At 42.9% G+C, this 17,354-nt stretch overlaps 1 protein-coding gene and 1 long non-coding RNA gene across 2 annotated transcripts in view; one reads left to right on the forward strand and one right to left on the reverse strand.

Annotated features, from left to right (window-relative positions):
- The window catches only part of frmpd3 (FERM and PDZ domain containing 3), a 57,742-nt gene that overhangs the window by 4,406 nt on the left and 35,982 nt on the right, over window positions 1-17,354 (reverse strand). Inside the window, exons 2-15 of the mRNA XM_085422716.1 lie at window positions 17,009-17,118; window positions 16,744-16,898; window positions 16,554-16,656; window positions 16,210-16,255; window positions 15,475-15,579; window positions 6,685-6,792; window positions 4,862-4,993; window positions 3,742-3,861; window positions 3,390-3,526; window positions 2,739-2,865; window positions 2,297-2,386; window positions 2,041-2,220; window positions 1,741-1,876; window positions 144-1,037 (exon numbers count right to left, since the gene is read on the reverse strand). Of these exons, the coding sequence (XP_085278842.1) occupies window positions 144-1,037; window positions 1,741-1,876; window positions 2,041-2,220; window positions 2,297-2,386; window positions 2,739-2,865; window positions 3,390-3,526; window positions 3,742-3,861; window positions 4,862-4,993; window positions 6,685-6,792; window positions 15,475-15,579; window positions 16,210-16,255; window positions 16,554-16,656; window positions 16,744-16,898; window positions 17,009-17,046 (2,371 nt within the window). The 5' untranslated portion in view covers window positions 17,047-17,118. The remainder of the gene's footprint in view (window positions 1-143; window positions 1,038-1,740; window positions 1,877-2,040; window positions 2,221-2,296; window positions 2,387-2,738; window positions 2,866-3,389; window positions 3,527-3,741; window positions 3,862-4,861; window positions 4,994-6,684; window positions 6,793-15,474; window positions 15,580-16,209; window positions 16,256-16,553; window positions 16,657-16,743; window positions 16,899-17,008; window positions 17,119-17,354) is intronic.
- On the forward strand, window positions 7,656-8,077 carry LOC146677470 (uncharacterized). The gene is made up of 2 exons (XR_014907568.1): window positions 7,656-7,726; window positions 8,042-8,077. It is a non-coding gene; the product is annotated as an uncharacterized LOC146677470 (long non-coding RNA).

A 17,354-nucleotide genomic window follows, 5' to 3' on the forward strand; every position in this document is an offset into this window, starting at 1 on the left:
AAAATATCTTTCTAGTTGGATATTAATGAACTAAAATGATGTATTGCAAATGTATGGTAATACTGTTTACTGGCAGTACATAATCCATGGCCTGTTTTGTACATGTGTATTTTGAGAACAGTGGCATGACTGAGGTTGTTGACCTGCAGTCTGTGTTGGCTGTTGAGGGTGATGGGGGTAATCCTCAGAGGCAGCCAAAGCTTCAAGTGCCTGTAAGGTGGACACCAGAGCGTCATCAAGCTCCTGGGCATGATCTCGGACCGTTCTTGTGGCCACATTATCAATAAGTGTCACAGGCACATCTTCCTTTGCCTGGGACAGCTTTCCAGAGGCGACCGCGGTGCTGGCACTGGTACGAGCCTTCCTCCCTCTCTTTGGGTCATCCTCATCAGAACTGTTGTCCCTGAAGCCAGGTGGTGGGGCAGCAATGGCAGGTGGTGGTGGTTGCAGCTTCTCTCCACCGCCAACTGCCTCTTCCTCGTCCTCTTCTTCATTCCCAGGTGGTGGTGGTAGAGCTGTCAGGTCAACAGCTCCTCCATCTCGGGAGGCACAAGTACTGGAGCAGTGTTTCCCAGAGCTTCCACTGCTGTTCATTGCAGGTGAGAGACCCTCTGCCCTAAGCCTGGCTTTGCAGGAGTCACAGAAGTATCGTGACGTTTTCTGGGATTGACCCATTGTTTGTGCTCGGATTCTAAATCCAGCATTCTCCACTGCTGGGTTTTCTAAAACTCCGGCTATTTCCTCTGTACTTTGCTGGGTGGGATCTGACTTTGTGCGGGGCCGTCCGGGTGGCTCCTGTGAAATAAAGTTCTCATTGATGTCGAGTTCTGCTTCGGCATGCGTTTGGAGATCCTGAAATTGTTGTTGTTCTCGAAGGTGGACATGACACAGGCCTAGATGCTGAGGTTCTGCGGGAACCACGGCCCTTGAAGACCCTGACTCCCTGTGCGAGCTTTCCCTCTCGTCTCCTCGTCGCCCTCCACTTGGCAAGCTGGCTGCCCCAGAGCGTGGGTGTGCATGGTAGGAACTTCTGTAATCTGAGGATAGAATTGTCAGAGGAGTGGAGAGTTTGAGGAGTTAAAAACTAATGGGGACAGAGAAGATCCAGATGGAAAAGCAGGCGGCAGCTGGTGGTCACATGGGGATTATTTATTTCAAAAATGAAAATTGAACGTTGAAGTTTGTTTGAAGTTAGAAGGTTAGATTCAGTGGGATGTGATGATAGAATGGTACTGTTCTTCTTTGATGTAGACTAAAGGTTGATACAGCAGATGGAAGCAGATCTGTTCATGTCTGGACAGCAAATGTTTATGATTACAGCAAAAATACATTTCAGTTAATCAGTTTCAGTTGATATTTTGTGTAAAAGTGAAATATGGACTACTTTTTTTCCAAATGAGTCAAGATGGAGATGGGAAGAGAGACAGCAGAGGGCGCCATGGGATGGGATTTCCAGGATACTCTGGATAATCAGGTAATGATTTCAAGCAGTGTCCATCAATGTCCATGAAGACTGAACATAATGAAGACTGCCAATTTCCTGACATGCAGTGTCTAATACGAAACCGGAAGAAAGACACTTATACGACTCTGAATGTGTGATGTTGTTCAACTTAAACTATTAAGGAAACAATGTTGTATTCTGTAGTTTTAAATTAAATCTTTACTTGGGCGTGGGCATGTAGTTCAGCATCAACATGGCATTTTGCAAATGAACAACAGAGGTTAAAAGTGACATACCTGCCTTGGTCAGCTGCGACTGACCCGGGGTTCTAAAGTAGATTGTACGTTTAGGATCTACAAAAAGCTTGAAGTAACCAGAGATGAGGCACGCAAAGTTACTGGCATCAGGCCATTCCATGAGGAGAACCAGTGGCTGTAAGGGAATGTCACGAAAGAGAATTAGGAGACTTAATAGGGGACAAGCATAGACCTTATCAAATTTAACTGTTGACCAGTGTATACTAAACAATTGTAGTATTTCCAAAGTTAAGTTTTAAACTATTGTAATATGAAACTTTTGGCACTTTGTAATGATACCTTGGCCTCATGGATTGTCACCTCCACACGAGCCACTCCCTGGCTCTCACGGTAGAGCTGGATCTTAGACACCCGACTGAACTCGGCCAAAACCGTTGTGAGGTTATTTTTCAGATCAATAACGTGACTGATGCCATGTCGAGGACCCACCAACAGGGTTGTAGCTGATTGTTTCTCCTCCTACAGAAGAACACAGCAACTTTACCATGATGGATGGATGGACATTTTACAGACGAATGATCCAAAAATATATTACCAGTCCAACAGTATGGAACAGTATTCCACCAAAAGGTGGAAGGTCATTGAGCACACGCATGTACTGCAGCTTTCCTTGCAGTGGAGGGACCTGTCAACAGAATGATAAAGAAGAATCTTTTAATAAAGACCAGTCCACCTTTAGTGCTCCATACAGCCTCTTAGGGGCACTCTTGAGCCACAGTTCTTTCTAATAAACTCTTATGCAACAGTTACATCTGTAAGGATGAAGAGCTTGTCGAAAGGAATGATTATCAAGCAGACATAAAGATTCTATACAATAAACTAAGATCCAGCAGAGGTTTTGGGTTTGCATTAATAGTAATCAAGAATATGGAGCATTTGCATGCATATACATATAAAATCATCCAGCAAGATACAAGCTATTGCAGTCATTAAAATGGTTTAGATTTTTACTGATAAAATGTTTTATATGAAGAAACCTTGTTCCCCGATGGTGGTGGATGCTGGTATGTCTTCAGCAACTGAGACAGGGATTTGCACACGTTTTTCTCCTTTACTGTTGGAAGTAGAGTAAGTGGAAGGAAAGGCTCTAGACCCCACTCTTTTCTGTGAAAACACAGAGAAGGATAGCAGAAGTGTACGCAAAAGACAAACAGAGTGGCGTGCAAGAGTACAAGGAGGATGTCATAACTGCAGGACCAAAGAAGTTTTCTTTCATCCTATCGGAAGATGTAGTGAGCCTGGCTGACATCTTCTACCAGCCCTGGTTTGACATGGCTATCCTAAGTCTATTACAAGCACATTGAACCTGTTCTGCTTCTGTGGTTGTGATAGTCGAAGCTAATTACTTGCTAGGTCGAGGTTTCGAAGAGTAAGTGGGCAAGTTGAGGGAGAGATGTAATTTCACAAAGCAATGGCTTTCTTTTTTTCATAATGACCTGCAGAAAATGATCCTTAAGTATTTGAGTTTTTAATACTGCTGGGATTAATTATTAATCATTTAGATATTGTTGAATGAACAAACGTCACTAAGGGACTCAGAATGGTTAATGAGGTTAAGAATGCAATAGATCAGGGGTTTTTTTTCCCCCTCTATAATTTCTGAAAACGTCACTTTTTTGTGGACTTACTCGACATGCTTGAGGGAGATCTTCTGATTGGGCCTTGCAGAGGACACAGTGATGTAAATATGAAGTGCGGCCAATCGTAACGTGACGTCTGATTTCCAGTCCATGCCAAAACGCTCCTTGATGACATCGTTGCGACTCTGTGAGGACATGATGACACATTCTCTGTATAGTGCTCTTTCCAAATTGTTTTTAAAATGTATTATTGATTTGTTTCGATTTCCTCATATTCCCAAAGAACAACTGCAAGAAAACTGTTTACTCTGGCTCAAACAGCACTTTGAGGAGATGGCAACTTCAAAAGTATCATGACTGTTGACATCTGTTTTAATCTTCCTTTAATCCAATGCTTTACCTGTATATAAAGGTACTCAAATGCAGCGGGGTCCCTTCTTAGCAGATCTGCAGGGTCCTTGGGAAAGAAGCAAATGCGGAACAGACACTTCATCCCTTGGAAATAGGTTCTATGCACCACCTGTGGGAATACAATTATATCAACCACATACCAAATAACTGATTTTATTCACATATTGCAGTATCATTTTCATTTATTTCATATTTCATTTAGTCATTTCAGTATCATTTAAGTGAAGAGAGAAGACTGATACATCATGAATCAATCTGCACTATCTTGGCATTTCACGGTGAGTTCTGTTTATGTGTCATTTTAGTCAAGGTGTAGTACGGCAAAAATGTTTAATGATCAAAATCACCTGCTGAAGTTCAATACGGGGATCAAAATGGAAAAATAGTTATTTAAGTGACCTTAAATGTGGAATGGTTGTTGGTGCCAGATGGGTGATTTGAGTATTTCAGAAACTGATGATCTACTGCAGGGGTCTCAAACTCCAGTCCTTGAGGGCCGGTTCCCTGAAACTTTTTTATGTGTCCCTTTTGCAACACAGAGAATAATCCAAAAAAAGAGAAAATATTCAGGAGGTCTGTGAGAAAAAGTGGTTTTTGATTGTTGGTTGTTGATGCCAGTGGTCAGGAGAGAATGGCCAGACTGCTTCCAGCTAATAGGAAGGCAACATCACTTAACCAAGGTGTGCAGAAGAGCATCTCTGAATGAACAACATGTCAAACTTGTGTGGTCAAGAACAGGGAACTGCAACCAGAATTGATGAGAAGACAACTGGAAAAAGGCTACCAGGTCTGATGAATTTCAATTTTTGCTCAAACAATCGTGGGAACCTCTGGTATAGCAGTAGGCAATACTGCTTCTCAATAACAAGGGCTGTGTTTTAATCTGCTGGTTATCTGAAGATATTGGATTTATTGGTAGGGGAACATGTCCTATCAGTTTCATGTAAATGTAGTTATAAAAAAACTTTTCAGTGACAACAACTTTTGGTGGGTAGGCTTTTGTTCTGTTATTATTTTTTAACACAGAAAATCACTTTTAACATAGCATGTATAAAATTTGAAGTGTTTTTAGACAAGTCTTCTTCTTTTTTTCATTCTAGGTTTCTTACATGTGTCAGTGGCTGGTTCTCCTGCAACAGATGCAACTTCTGATTCTGGTCCAGACCACCTGCCTCCAACACCAACGCAAAGTGCTCGATGTAGCGCAGTGAAAGGCGGTCCTGCAGGGAAGAGATCACATCCTGGAGGAAATGAGATGGAAGCAGATGAGTGACTGGGATACACTGCCTCAGTAAGAATACATTAATCTACAAGAAATATGAACATTCATTGTACTGAAGCTACTTTTCACCTTGAACCCTTGAACCCCCCTCCCTCCATGTTTATGTGGTGCATTTTATCATTGATATCATTGTAGTGAGTATTTTCACTCAAATCTCTGTGCTTTGATATTATGTTTTGCCATTTTGTGCAGTAGAGAGCTTTTATAGATATTCTATATTGTGCACAGTGACTGCAACCGATTTAGGAAAATAATTCCAGCACGTTGGAGTGTGCAGGGAAAACATTTTACCTCAGTGCAGATCAGTATCTATGAATGATGTAGAGCTTCTTGTATCATCTTTCTAAAATGCAGAGAGTACCATCTAAGGGGACATTTATGACTTATCATTCCTCACTGCTGGCAATGCCTCAGGATAAGGTTTCATAATTTCTTCGGACTCTAAGTTGCACGGACATGAAAAAAGGAGTCTAATGTAGTGATGTTACTGCATTTTGGTAATGAATTTTTATATGGACTCTTATTAACAACTGCAAAAGAAAGCAAGTACACTAAATGCTTTGCTGCCCATCAAGAAGTTAGTTGACTTGTGCTGATGTATTCCAATAGCTGTCCCTAAAAGATAAGCAGTTTTAATGCTATTGATCTGTGTGCTTTGCATTAAATGACGCTTGGGGGAAGCCACACTATCAAGTGAAGGAGCCACAGAATGCAGCCGAAAACACCGCAGGGAAGCTTCTTTAGTTGACAGATACTCTAATAGCCATACAAGTAGGCATCCTCTTGTACCATTGATTAAATCTGCGGTATTGTATTATTGATCTGAGCTTTCTTATTATGCTGAAATTCCATTTAATTAGGCTGACAGGAGAGAGCTTCCGCTATCTCTCCTTTAAAGTGCTTCTGAGTTTTCTTTTTTCTTTTCTCCCTCACCCTCCATGAGCAGAAGAGAGATTTGTAAAATCTAATAGAGTCCATTTAATGAGTCTGCTCGGAGATGTCACACTCATCTTAGAGGCTGACATAGAGACAGAAATGACCTCTGTCTGACTGAATTCATTTGTTGCTTTATGACCTTAATCACTTTAATGAGATTTTACATTCCAGAAACTGCCAGGAAAAAGGTTTCATAGAATTAAAGCTATTTTTTTTTCTCTGTGTTTTCTGAAACCTGTGATTAATTAGATAAACTTTGAGGGCTCTTAGCTTGACAGATTTGTGGTTAAACTGTTTATTTACTTATGGCAATTTGATTGTGTTGATAGTCTTTCTGTATTCTGATCCAAAATGTACTTTAACGATTTATTTGCTACAAAATGGATTTATGTCGACACCAAAAAAAAAGAAAAGACGCAAAAACCAAAACACAAGATGGGTATGTATGATGAATGTACATCCATCATACATTTCCCTTTTAGTCTGACTTCAACTATATTCTCCAGCTTTTTTATAGCAAAACAATAAAGAGGGATGAGGGAACTGCAGTTTATCACCACGAATTATCACTTCACATCTTCATCTACTTCACGAGGAGCCATTTCAACCATAGTCAAATAAAATTAATGATTATAGGGGCACTAAGTCATTGCTGTAATCATGTGGTAATTCCTGTTGCCCTTTCCCCTGTGCTCAGCTGTAGGCTGTACGTACCCGAACAGTGGTACGGCTATCGAACGTAAATGACTTGATCTGTCCATTCTCCAAGAACACCTTCAACACATTTGGTATGAGTAGCAAAGAGTCGTCCTTGAGCATTGTCTGAAAGAGAAAAAAGTCCTGTGTTTAGCCCAGGAAAGGCATGTGTGAGCTAGTTTTGCTGTAAAAAAAATCAACACAATCAGCTTTACTCGTTGGCGAAAGGCAATAATAAAAAGCACTGCAAAGGGAGGATCTAAGAAACAAAGGGGCCTTACGAGAACAATAGAGTGATTCTTAACTGAACTCCGGACAGCCTCAAAAGGAACCTCCAGAGCCTGCCTTACGATGCCGAACCCATGCGTTGTATCATGATCAAAGAAAGGCCTATTCACTTTTTCTGATCTACCCATTCAATATGTATGCCATGCAAAGAAAATTGGATGGTGGGAGTGGAAGCACTCACTGCAGAGTAGGGTGAGGGAAAGCATAAGAGGACAAGCACTATTCAAGGTTACTGCTTTGGACTTAAAGCACACATTAATAGAAAAGTTGCGATATGCAGTCCGCGTCTTCTCCCGTTTTCCCCCTTTTTTTGCTAAAATGTGATGTGATACCACTCTTCCCTCAATATAATCTTTTTCAAAAAAAAGTCTTGCTCAGAAAAAAATGTTCAAGTTGTCATTGTGTAATTTCAAAGAGCTGCACTTGTGATCAAGAAAAAAAAGGTAGTGTAATGAGATGAAGTTTGAGTTGGTTTTACTGTGATAAGCCATAATGATTCTGCAGGAAACGGCCTCACAGCCCAAATAAAATCCTCCATAAACCTCCCTCCCAAAATCCAGCTCTGTTTTTCTTGTCTTGTTTCTCTCTCTCTCTCTCTCTCTCTCTCTCTCTCTCTCTCTCTCTCTCTATATATATATATATATATATATATATATATATATATATATATATATATATATATATATATATATATGTGTGTCGTTTAGACAAACTGTCGTCTGTTCCACTTTTTGTTCACTTTTTCTTGCTGAGCCTGAGAGAGCACATGCCTGTAAGTAGTTGCTATCTGTTTTGTAAGCTTTCCCGCGATAGTTTTGTGTAGCAGTTTAGAGGTTTGTGTGGAAAACTTTCTTTTGTGAGGAAAAACGGCCGCGATGCTAACACGTTAGCCTGTCTATGGGATTTCCCATGTAATGTTAGCATTAAGCTAATCGCTAAATGCGTGAGCCTGATAACCAGTGAAAGGGTTTGGATAAGTTTGTGTTTATGTGTTATATACATCGTAGTGCATGGCTTAATGTTTGATGTTGTAAAGAAAATACAATTACAGCAGAAATGTAATATTTTATTTTTGTTTCTGTACCAGTTTTACAGTGCTTCAACAGTAAACATCTAAAACGTATCCGCTGACTCCTGGATGTTTATTGTGGACCTGTTAGCTATCTGCCAAGCTAGAAACCAGCTTTACACCCTAGTGAGGGCAGAATATATATATATTAGGGGTGCAACGATACACAAAATTCACGGTTCGGTTCGATACTTTGGTGTCACGGTTCGATATTTTTTTGATACAAAAAAAAATGTTCATGCCTTTTTAATTTGTCATTTATTAAAATGATAAATATATATTTTAACACAAAAGTACAGTTTTTAAATTTAACCCTAACCCTTGTGCGTGTTGTTTTTTAGCTCGTCATATTGCAGCCACAGAAATTCTTTTGTCCATGAAACCATAAAGCTGCACTTTCTTTTTGCCTTATAGTCTGATTTGTCATAACTTCTCCGTTTTGTGGTAAGCTTTTCTTTGGCTGTCACTTCTTCACCCTGACCTGTCTTATTTGGCTCAGCAGAACTAAAATATATATCTGTCTGTGAAGGTTCTCAGTCATCCAGGTCATCGTAGTGAAATATATATCCTGCCGCACTCACATAAGCTCAGCGATTCTCTGCGCGATCAACCTCTCACATGTTTAAGCTGCGGGAGATTTCACTTGTCATGTTTGCATAGTAAGCTAACAATTAATAAGACGATGTCAGAGGAATTGGTGCACAAATTATCATCACTCACAGATCAGTGCTGTCGCTCTCTATACACAGTTCGCGCGATTGCAAAGTGAAAGCAAAAAAACAAGCGCAAATTCAAACACGATTTCAATATGTCACATATTGACAGTGGCTCACCCAATGACATAATTACCCAGCTACATTTCTGAAAGAATGCAAAAGCATTGACATATATTTTTCCTTCCTACAATAGCCCGACAGGCAGGGCAGAGATAGCCCCGGGACATCGGGCTAGCGATATTGCGAGCCCTGTATCTGATTGAGGAATCACTCATCTTTGGAAAAGAGAGTTTATTACAGAGAAATGTCTCTTTCCAAAAATAAAAGCTATACTATCCGCTTCTTCTGGGCTATATTCTCAGCAGCATATTAAACATATCAGGTCTCCATAAGGAGAATCCTGTGCTAACAGCTGTCTAAATGACTCAGCTAAAGTTTGTAGCATGCATGCTTGTTGTTTTTGTCTTTGCACTAGGATGATGTCGGTGTAAATGTGCAGTCATATTCGTTGTGTTCCCACTAGTGCTTTCAGGTTAATCTCGTTGAAATAACCTTAACGCCACAACACGGCAAATCTCCGTTAACGAGCTACCCTATACAGAGGGGCTAGACAGCCAACACGTTAACGAGCTAACTGCGCTAACACACTAGCTCCCACCCATGTAATTGAGCATTGCATGGCACATCCAACATACTGTTTTACTTTAGTCCATGACTCGCTTACCTTCAGGGCAGGGCTCTAGAGTGCGACCAATTTGGTCGCAAATGCGACCAAATTTTTCAGTGGTGCGACTAAAAATAAATATTTGGTCGCACAGGTGCGACCAACTGTTCCGGTAACAAAAAAAAAATCTCTGTAACTCTCCTTGTGGTCAACAACAGACACACATTATGCCCCTATCGTGGACTAAACCAATCAGAGATAGTCAGGGGCGGGACCTCTCTGATTGGCCGTGGTCCAGTTGAAAGTGCAGGTGGAAGAGAGAGGTGAGTAGCTTGAATAAAGCGATATCAATTCATTAACGGATTCCACACAAAGACCTAAACACGGAGCGGACCCAACACATCAGAATCAGCTTCGTCTTTCTCGGCTTTCTCACCCGACGGCCTGAACACGGACACGCTGTCGGAGCTTAGCGATTCTTCGGGTCCGCGCTGTGTTTACGTCTTTTTGCGCTGATTCTGAGCTGCAGGTTTTGCCTCTCTCCAACCAAAATTCACCGAGCCTGCAGCAAAAGAAGCAGCAAACTGCGCTTCACATTTGATCAATGTCGTCATGAATTCCCTCTGACTTTTGCTGTTTTGCTTCCACCACGATAAAAATCACACTTCCTGCACAGCTCTCTCTCTCTCTGTACTTCAGGAACAGTTTCCCGTCTCAAATCTGTTTTCTGCATTATTCATTCGCTTATTACCCACCAGTCTAGCGTTGTTTACAGCGCTTTTTCTTTTTTCACTTAAATGACCTCGGACAAGAAAGCCTAATTTCTGCTGTTCAATACTGAAGAAATTTAAATTTCTTAAAATTACACAAAATTGCAGAATATTTTTAAGGTTATCTGCTATAAAAAGCCAGACCAGGAAAATCTCCTTCATGTTTTCCTGTGTTTTATTCTCAGTTACTTTCACACAAAGGCATCTGCGGTGATTTTCACAATTCTGATGAAGTCTCATGTGTATCAGTACTGATAAATGATCAGAATTATAATATTTCTGACTGTCTGAGGCTAAATTGAATCAAATCAGGACTTTGAGAACCGGAATTGAATGGATTATAGAAATCAGTGATGATACTCAGCCCTAGTGAGCAGCCTAGGCCTGAGAGAAGTGGATGTACTGTAGCTGTGGGTAATAAGAAAAGATGAAAAGAACTATTGATAACTTTTTTGTTAAGTTAAGGCCTGATCTGTCTGAAATTCATAGCCAGTGCTCTGACACGGTGCCATCAATATTTGAATGCTGAAAAAGCACAGTGTATCCAGAAAACACATTATATGCTGCAGTAAATGCACTGCCCAAGTGTCCCCTCTCCCCACGGCCTTTCAGCAGCAGACAGCAGCAAACAGGTTGTCAGAGGAGGCCAAGATGATGATTAAGTTTTTAACATTTTCTACAATATTGACAAAGCACTTTAAGCACAAGTTTGTTAGTTAATAATTTAGAAATTAATATTGTCTGTATGGACTTCCCCCCCCAAAGAAAGTGCACATGTAAAACTGCGGTGTTAAGCGATGCGGTTGAAAAATTTGAGTGCGCCTAACTTTTGTGCCGGTACGCCTAAATTTTTAAAGTTAGGCGTACCGGTGCGCCCATGTCAAAAAGTTAGTCTAGAGCCCTGCTTCAGGGTCATACGTCACATGAAAACCAAAATAATTCCAAACGCCAGATCTGAATGAGGGTGGGGAGGTCCACTTCTGTCTCGCTAGCTTGCCCTGCGCTCTTCCTTCTGACCATGCTGTCTGTGTTGAGTGCTCAGTGAATCTGCGTTCGACTACTCCGCCTAGGCTGCACTCTCGAGCCTAGGCGGAGTAGTCAAATGCAGATTCACTGAGCGCTCAACACAGACAGCATCGTCAGAAGGAAAGTTGATAAAATAAATTACAAATTTTGTATTGTTCTTTTTTTTTCTCCCCTTTGGTTTTCTTTCTTTCTCTCCCCCTCTTTCTTTCATTCTTTCCCCCTGTCCTATCCCACAGTCATGTCTGTCCCGTTTGCAACTGAAAATAAAATAAATTCATAATTATAATAAAGGTCAATCAAATGGACCAATATGATGATCCACTTAAAATAAATCCTCTTGGCATCTTTCTTGGCCTCAAGACAACAATTCTGATGGCTATAGATCCAAACGGGACACAAAAAAAAAAAAAAAAAAGAAAAAAAGAAAAAAATTGTATTGTTCGATACATATGCGTACCGAACCGAAAGCACTGTATCGAACGGTTCAATATCGATACGAATATCGTTGCACCCCTAATATATATATATATATATATATATATATAAAAACACCCAGCACGCCCCTGCGGGCGGTTTATCCTTCAAGCTCGGGTCCTCTACCAGAGGCCTGGGAGCTTGAGGGTCCTGCGCAGTATCTTAGCTGTTCCCAGGACTGCGCTCTTCTGGACAGAGATCTCCGATGTTGTTCCTGGGATCTGCTGGAGCCACTCGCCTAGCTTGGGAGTCACCGCACCTAGTGCTCCGATTACCATGGGGACCACCGTTACCTTCACCCTCCACATCCTCTCGAGCTCTTCTCTGAGCCCTTGGTATTTCTCCAGCTTCTCGTGTTCCTTCTTCCTGATATTGCTGTCATTCGGAACCACTACATCGATCACTACGGCCATCTTCTTCTGTTTGTCTACCACCACTATGTCCGGTTGGTTAGCCACCACCATTTTGTCCGTCTGTATCTGGAAGTCCCACAGGATCTTAGCTCGGTCATTCTCCACCACCCTTGGGGGCATCTCCCATTTTGACCTCGGGACTTCCAGGTTATACTCGGCACAGATGTTCCTGTACACTATGCCGGCCACTTGGTTATGGCGTTCCATGTATGCCTTGCCTGCTAGCATCTTGCACCCTGCTGTTATGTGCTGGATTGTCTCTGGGGCATCTTTACACAGCCTGCACCTGGGGTCTTGCCTGGTGTGATAGACCCCAGCCTCTATGGATCTTGTGCTCAGAGCTTGTTCTTGTGCTGCCATGATTAGTGCCTCTGTGCTGTCTTTCAGTCCAGCTTTGTCCAGCCACTGGTAGGATTTCTGGATATCAGCCACCTCCTCTATCTGCCGGTGGTACATACCGTGCAGGGGCCTGTCCTTCCATGATGGTTCCTCGTCTCCCTCCTCTTTCTTGGGTTTCTGCTGCCTGAGGTATTCACTGAGCACTCGGTCAGTTGGGGCCATCTTCCTAATGTATTCTTGGATGTTCGTTGTCTCATCCTGGACTGTGGTGCTGACACTCACCAGTCCCCGGCCCCCTTCCTTCCGCTTAGCGTACAGCCTCAGGGTGCTGGATTTGGGGTGAAACCCTCCATGCATGGTAAGGAGCTTTCTTGTCTTTATGTCAGTGGCTTCTATCTCCTCCTTTGGCCAGCCTATTACCCCAGCAGGGTACCTGATCACGGGCAGGGCGTACGTGTTGATGGCCCGGATCTTGTTCTTACCATTCAGCTGACTCCTCAGGACTTGCCTGACCCTCTGCAGGTACTTGGTGGTTGCAGCTTTTCTAGCGGCCTCTTCATGGTTCCCATTCGCCTGTGGGATCCCCAAGTACTTGTAACTGTCCTCTATGTCTGCAATGTTGCCTTCTGGTAGTTCAATCCCCTCAGTTCTGACTACCTTCCCTCTCTTTGTTACCATCCGACTACACTTCTCCAGTCCGAACGACATTCCAATGTCATTGCTGTATAGCCTGGTAGTGTGGATCAGTGAATCGATGTCTCGTTTACTCTTGGCATACAGCTTGATGTCATCCATGTACAGGAGGTGGCTGACAACTGCTCCGTTCTGTAGTCGGTATCCGTAGCCAGTCTTGTTAATGATCTCACTGAGGGGGTTCAGGCCTATGCAGAACAGCAGTGGGGACAGAGCATCTCCTTGGTAGATCCCGCACTTGATGGTGACTTGTGCTATGGGCTTGGAGTTGGCCTCTAGTGTTGTACGCCACATCCCCATTGAGTTCCTGATGAAGGCTCTTAGGGTCCCATTGATCTTGTACAATTCTAGGCATTCCAGTATCCAGCTGTGGGGCATTGAGTCATAGGCCTTCTTGTAATCAATCCAGGCAGTGCACAGGTTGGTCAGTCTGGTCTTGCAGTCTCGGCTGATTGTTCTGTCTACCAGTAGCTGGTGTTTTGCGCCTCTGGTATTCTTGCCAATTCCTTTCTGTGTCCCGCTCATGTATTGACCCATGTGCCTGTTCATCTTAGCCGATATGATGCCTGACAGGAGCTTCCATGTAGTACTGAGGCAGGTTATTGGTCGGTAGTTGGAGGGGACCGGTCCCTTCTTGGGGTCCTTGGGGATCAGGACCGTCCGGCCTTCAGTTAGCCATTCCGGGTGTCTCTCGTTAACTAGCAGCTGGTTCATTTGTGCTGCCAGACGCTCGTGGAGTGCAGTCAGCTTCTTCAGCCAGTAGGCGTGAACCATGTCGGGCCCTGGTGCTGTCCAATTCTTCATACTGGAGACCCTTTCTTGGATATCTGCCACTGTGATGGTTACTGGACCCTGTTCAGGGAGGTCGCTGTGGTCAGCCCTCAGATCCTCTAGCCACTGAGCATTGCCGTTATGGGTTGCATCCTTCTCCCATATGCTCTTCCAGTATTGCTCCGTCTCCAGCCTTGATGGTGCTGTTCTCTTATTGTTCCCTTGCCACTGAGAGTACACCTTTGCTGGTTCTGTGGAGAACAGCTGGTTTATTCTCCTGCCTTCTATCTCTCTGGTGTACCTCCTCAAGCGGCTGGCCAAGGCTGTGAGTCTTTGCTTGGCAGTTTCCAAGGCCTCAGGTATGGACAGCTTGCTGTATTTCTTAGGCACCTTATTTGTCGCACCTTTCTGCAACTCCGTTAGTTGGCTAACCTCCCTCCGTGCTATATATATATATATATATATATATATATATATATATATATATATGACAAGGTTGGTAAGAAAATTAGTCAGGCATTGCTAGTCGCGGCAGAGAAATGTGGATTTTACTGCAACAGTATCTGTCTCACAAAAAGCATTTAGATTAAGCGGAGAGCTGTGTCCGCAGCAGATGCCCAAGCAGTCTGTTTTCGGAGAACTTAAGTATTCAAAAGACTCAACAAGCTGTTCCTCTGTGCAGATTGGAAGAAACTGAAGTCTGAGTTACGAGTGAACAGATCTTCCTCCATACTGCAGCACTAAAGCCAGGGTGCACTGGTTAAGCGACTCAGATAAACAGGTCTATCGCTTCCCATTACAAGCCAACCACCTTTGTCCTTGCTGGTTTACAGTGATTTGGAACCAGTTTGACATATGCAAAGTCTGCCCAGAGAGGCAAATTACAACTCAACACTATTATGTCACTGTCCCTCTTTTTTGCTGACACTGTAAGTCTATAGCAGATAGTAAAATCGATACTGAAAAAAGCCTTTATTCAAAGATCAGTGATTTGGTGGTCCGTGCACCAAACAATTGTATTCTCTGTCTTCTTTGATTAACTTAACACAAAAGGAAAATAAAATTTTGTCCGATTTTTTTAATTTATTGATTATCTGTTTCCCGCTATGTTTTTGCTTTCACCTTATTTATTGCGTGGGCTAATGTTCCCTAAATGTGTTCTTGATTGACATGTTGCTGGGGACTGTACAGAAATGCTTTTATTACTGGAGCATTTTGTTGGAAATGGAGGTGTTATCTGTAGCGTGTGGATGTTGATTAGTAGAGTGAGATTTTGGGAGGTTTACCATATGCAGCTGAGTTGAAAGGTTGGACTATAATGGTCAAAAAAACAAATGAAGTCATATTGTGATTGTTTACATGGCTTTGAAAAGAGGGAGGCTACAGGTTGTTTTTTTTTCAATGCCTCAGCCTCTTTCTCACTACACACACAAACAGGATGATTGAACATCCTAAAAGGATGGTGAGAGGATGCTTAAGGATTTCTGAAAGCATTTGTGGCTGCTGATCAAACCAAGAGAAATGCACAGGAGGTCTGTGTTTGCGCGCGTGTGCATGACGTAGAGACGCGACAAGTTGAACTTACTGAGTCCGGGTCGCTGATGGACACTTGCTCTGAGAAGCGCACTTTGGGCGGGTTTGTTCGCAGGCGGGCCTTTTTGGCTGCACTTATGAAGGCAGATTTAGGTGACTGAGGATGAGAAGAGAGTGGGAGAGGAACTCAGCTTAGAGGATGAGACATAAATGAAAGAAAAGCCCCCCCGACTGCTGGTGCTAAAGAGACATATTGGAGAGCAGGCTAATGCTACTGCAATGCGACAACTGGATAAGTGCAAACTTTTAACATTAGCCTTACCCCATTTTCAGTATTTAAAACTGGTTGTTTTTTTAACTAAATAAAATTTTTTAACACTTAGTATTATCAGTACATGGATAATGAGCTTTCATGCGCTTTCATAATGTCAGGGTTTCACCATCTAACAATGTCCAGTTTAGTCAGATGGTTAGTGGTGCTTTTCCTTTTTCTCTGTATTTATCTGTGCATACACAGAAGAGTCTTTATTTAATAAGGTCTCATGTAGGTGCTAATATGCTCACTTAGAGTTCTTCTGAGGGGTGACCAGAAAAAGAAATCACTCTAGCGTGTAAAGCATGGCAGCGAATACTAATGTGTGCCTGCACTGCATTGGTGTGTACTATTATGAGGGAGAACTGTATAGATTCAGGCTGAAAGTGGAAGTGTTTATTATTGACTGATGAGAAGTAAGAGAAATCCTGAAGGACAGGAACAGGAAAGAAAGCGATTTTCCCAGCTTACTACCTGATGGGGCTGCAGCACAGTGAGAACTATCGTGTCTTTGCAGCGTCTATGGAACAACAGAGAATGGAGTGGGTTAGAAAATGCCAAGGACTGCACGGTATTTGGAGGCCCCCAGTTTATAGCTGCTGTCTCCTTTGCCGTTCTTCAGCTGCAAAAGTGACTGACTCATCCGCAGGTTTGGGTTGATGTAACGCATCGCCAGCAATAAGAAACACTTTGTTCCTTTTCACACTCACCACTTTTACTCCCCTTCACCTGCGCTGCTGATCACCTGCCCCCGATGCCACCCCCTCCTCCCTCCTCCCTCCACCCCCCCTCCCTCCTGGGACAGTAAAGGATGTTACCTTACAAGGTCTATGACTCTCTCTCGGGGCGCGTCGCTCACCGTCTCCTCGTTAATAGCCAAGATCTGGTCTCCAGGAAGAAGCTTGCCAAAGGAGGGGCCGTCTGCAAATGAAACGGGATACCATATGCATGCAGCATAGAGAAACCTGAAATCTGAATGCTGGCTTTCTCACATACATGAACACTAACCAGCAGAGACGGAGCGTACAATGACAGGTCTCTGGCTGCCTGCAATGAAGCCGAAGCCTTGAGTCGGGTGGCGCTGGATGGTGACCTGTCGAGCGGAGGCAGGACTTAGGGTACCACTGTCCATACCATCCTGGCTCTCCTCTAACATTGCAGTGCTATATAGAACACAGATATTCAGATATAAAAAGGGGCAAGTGCACACAGAGACAGTGATGAATGTGCATTTTGTTTTGAGAAAAACTAGTGCGAAAAAAGCACCATGTACCTGCGTGCGTTCGTGTGTCCATCCTGGACCTTGGCCATCCCCTGAGAGGACGGGGCAGCATGGGACAGGTTTGCACTGCAAAGGCTGCTTTCTGTTTGGCAATCATTCACCTGCTCAAAAGAAGGGGAACAAGGGGGGTGGGGGGGATGTGAGAAACTGAAATAAACATTTTCCTGGTTTGACAGCAGCAAAAATACTATTTTGTTGTTGTTGTTGTTTTAATGTGCTGAGTTTATCTAAGCACATCTTGGAACACTGCTACAGGGAAAAATAAAATCATAAATGTGAAGCTGAAAAATGTAACACTCAAGATTACAATCCCAGACATCTTCAACAGCTGACAAGT

This window comes from Rhamphochromis longiceps, linkage group LG2 (genome assembly GCF_057381845.1).
Source record: "Rhamphochromis longiceps isolate RC_006_pf linkage group LG2, R_longiceps_female_GT1.1, whole genome shotgun sequence".
In the NCBI taxonomy this organism is placed as follows: domain Eukaryota; kingdom Metazoa; phylum Chordata; class Actinopteri; order Cichliformes; family Cichlidae; genus Rhamphochromis; species Rhamphochromis longiceps.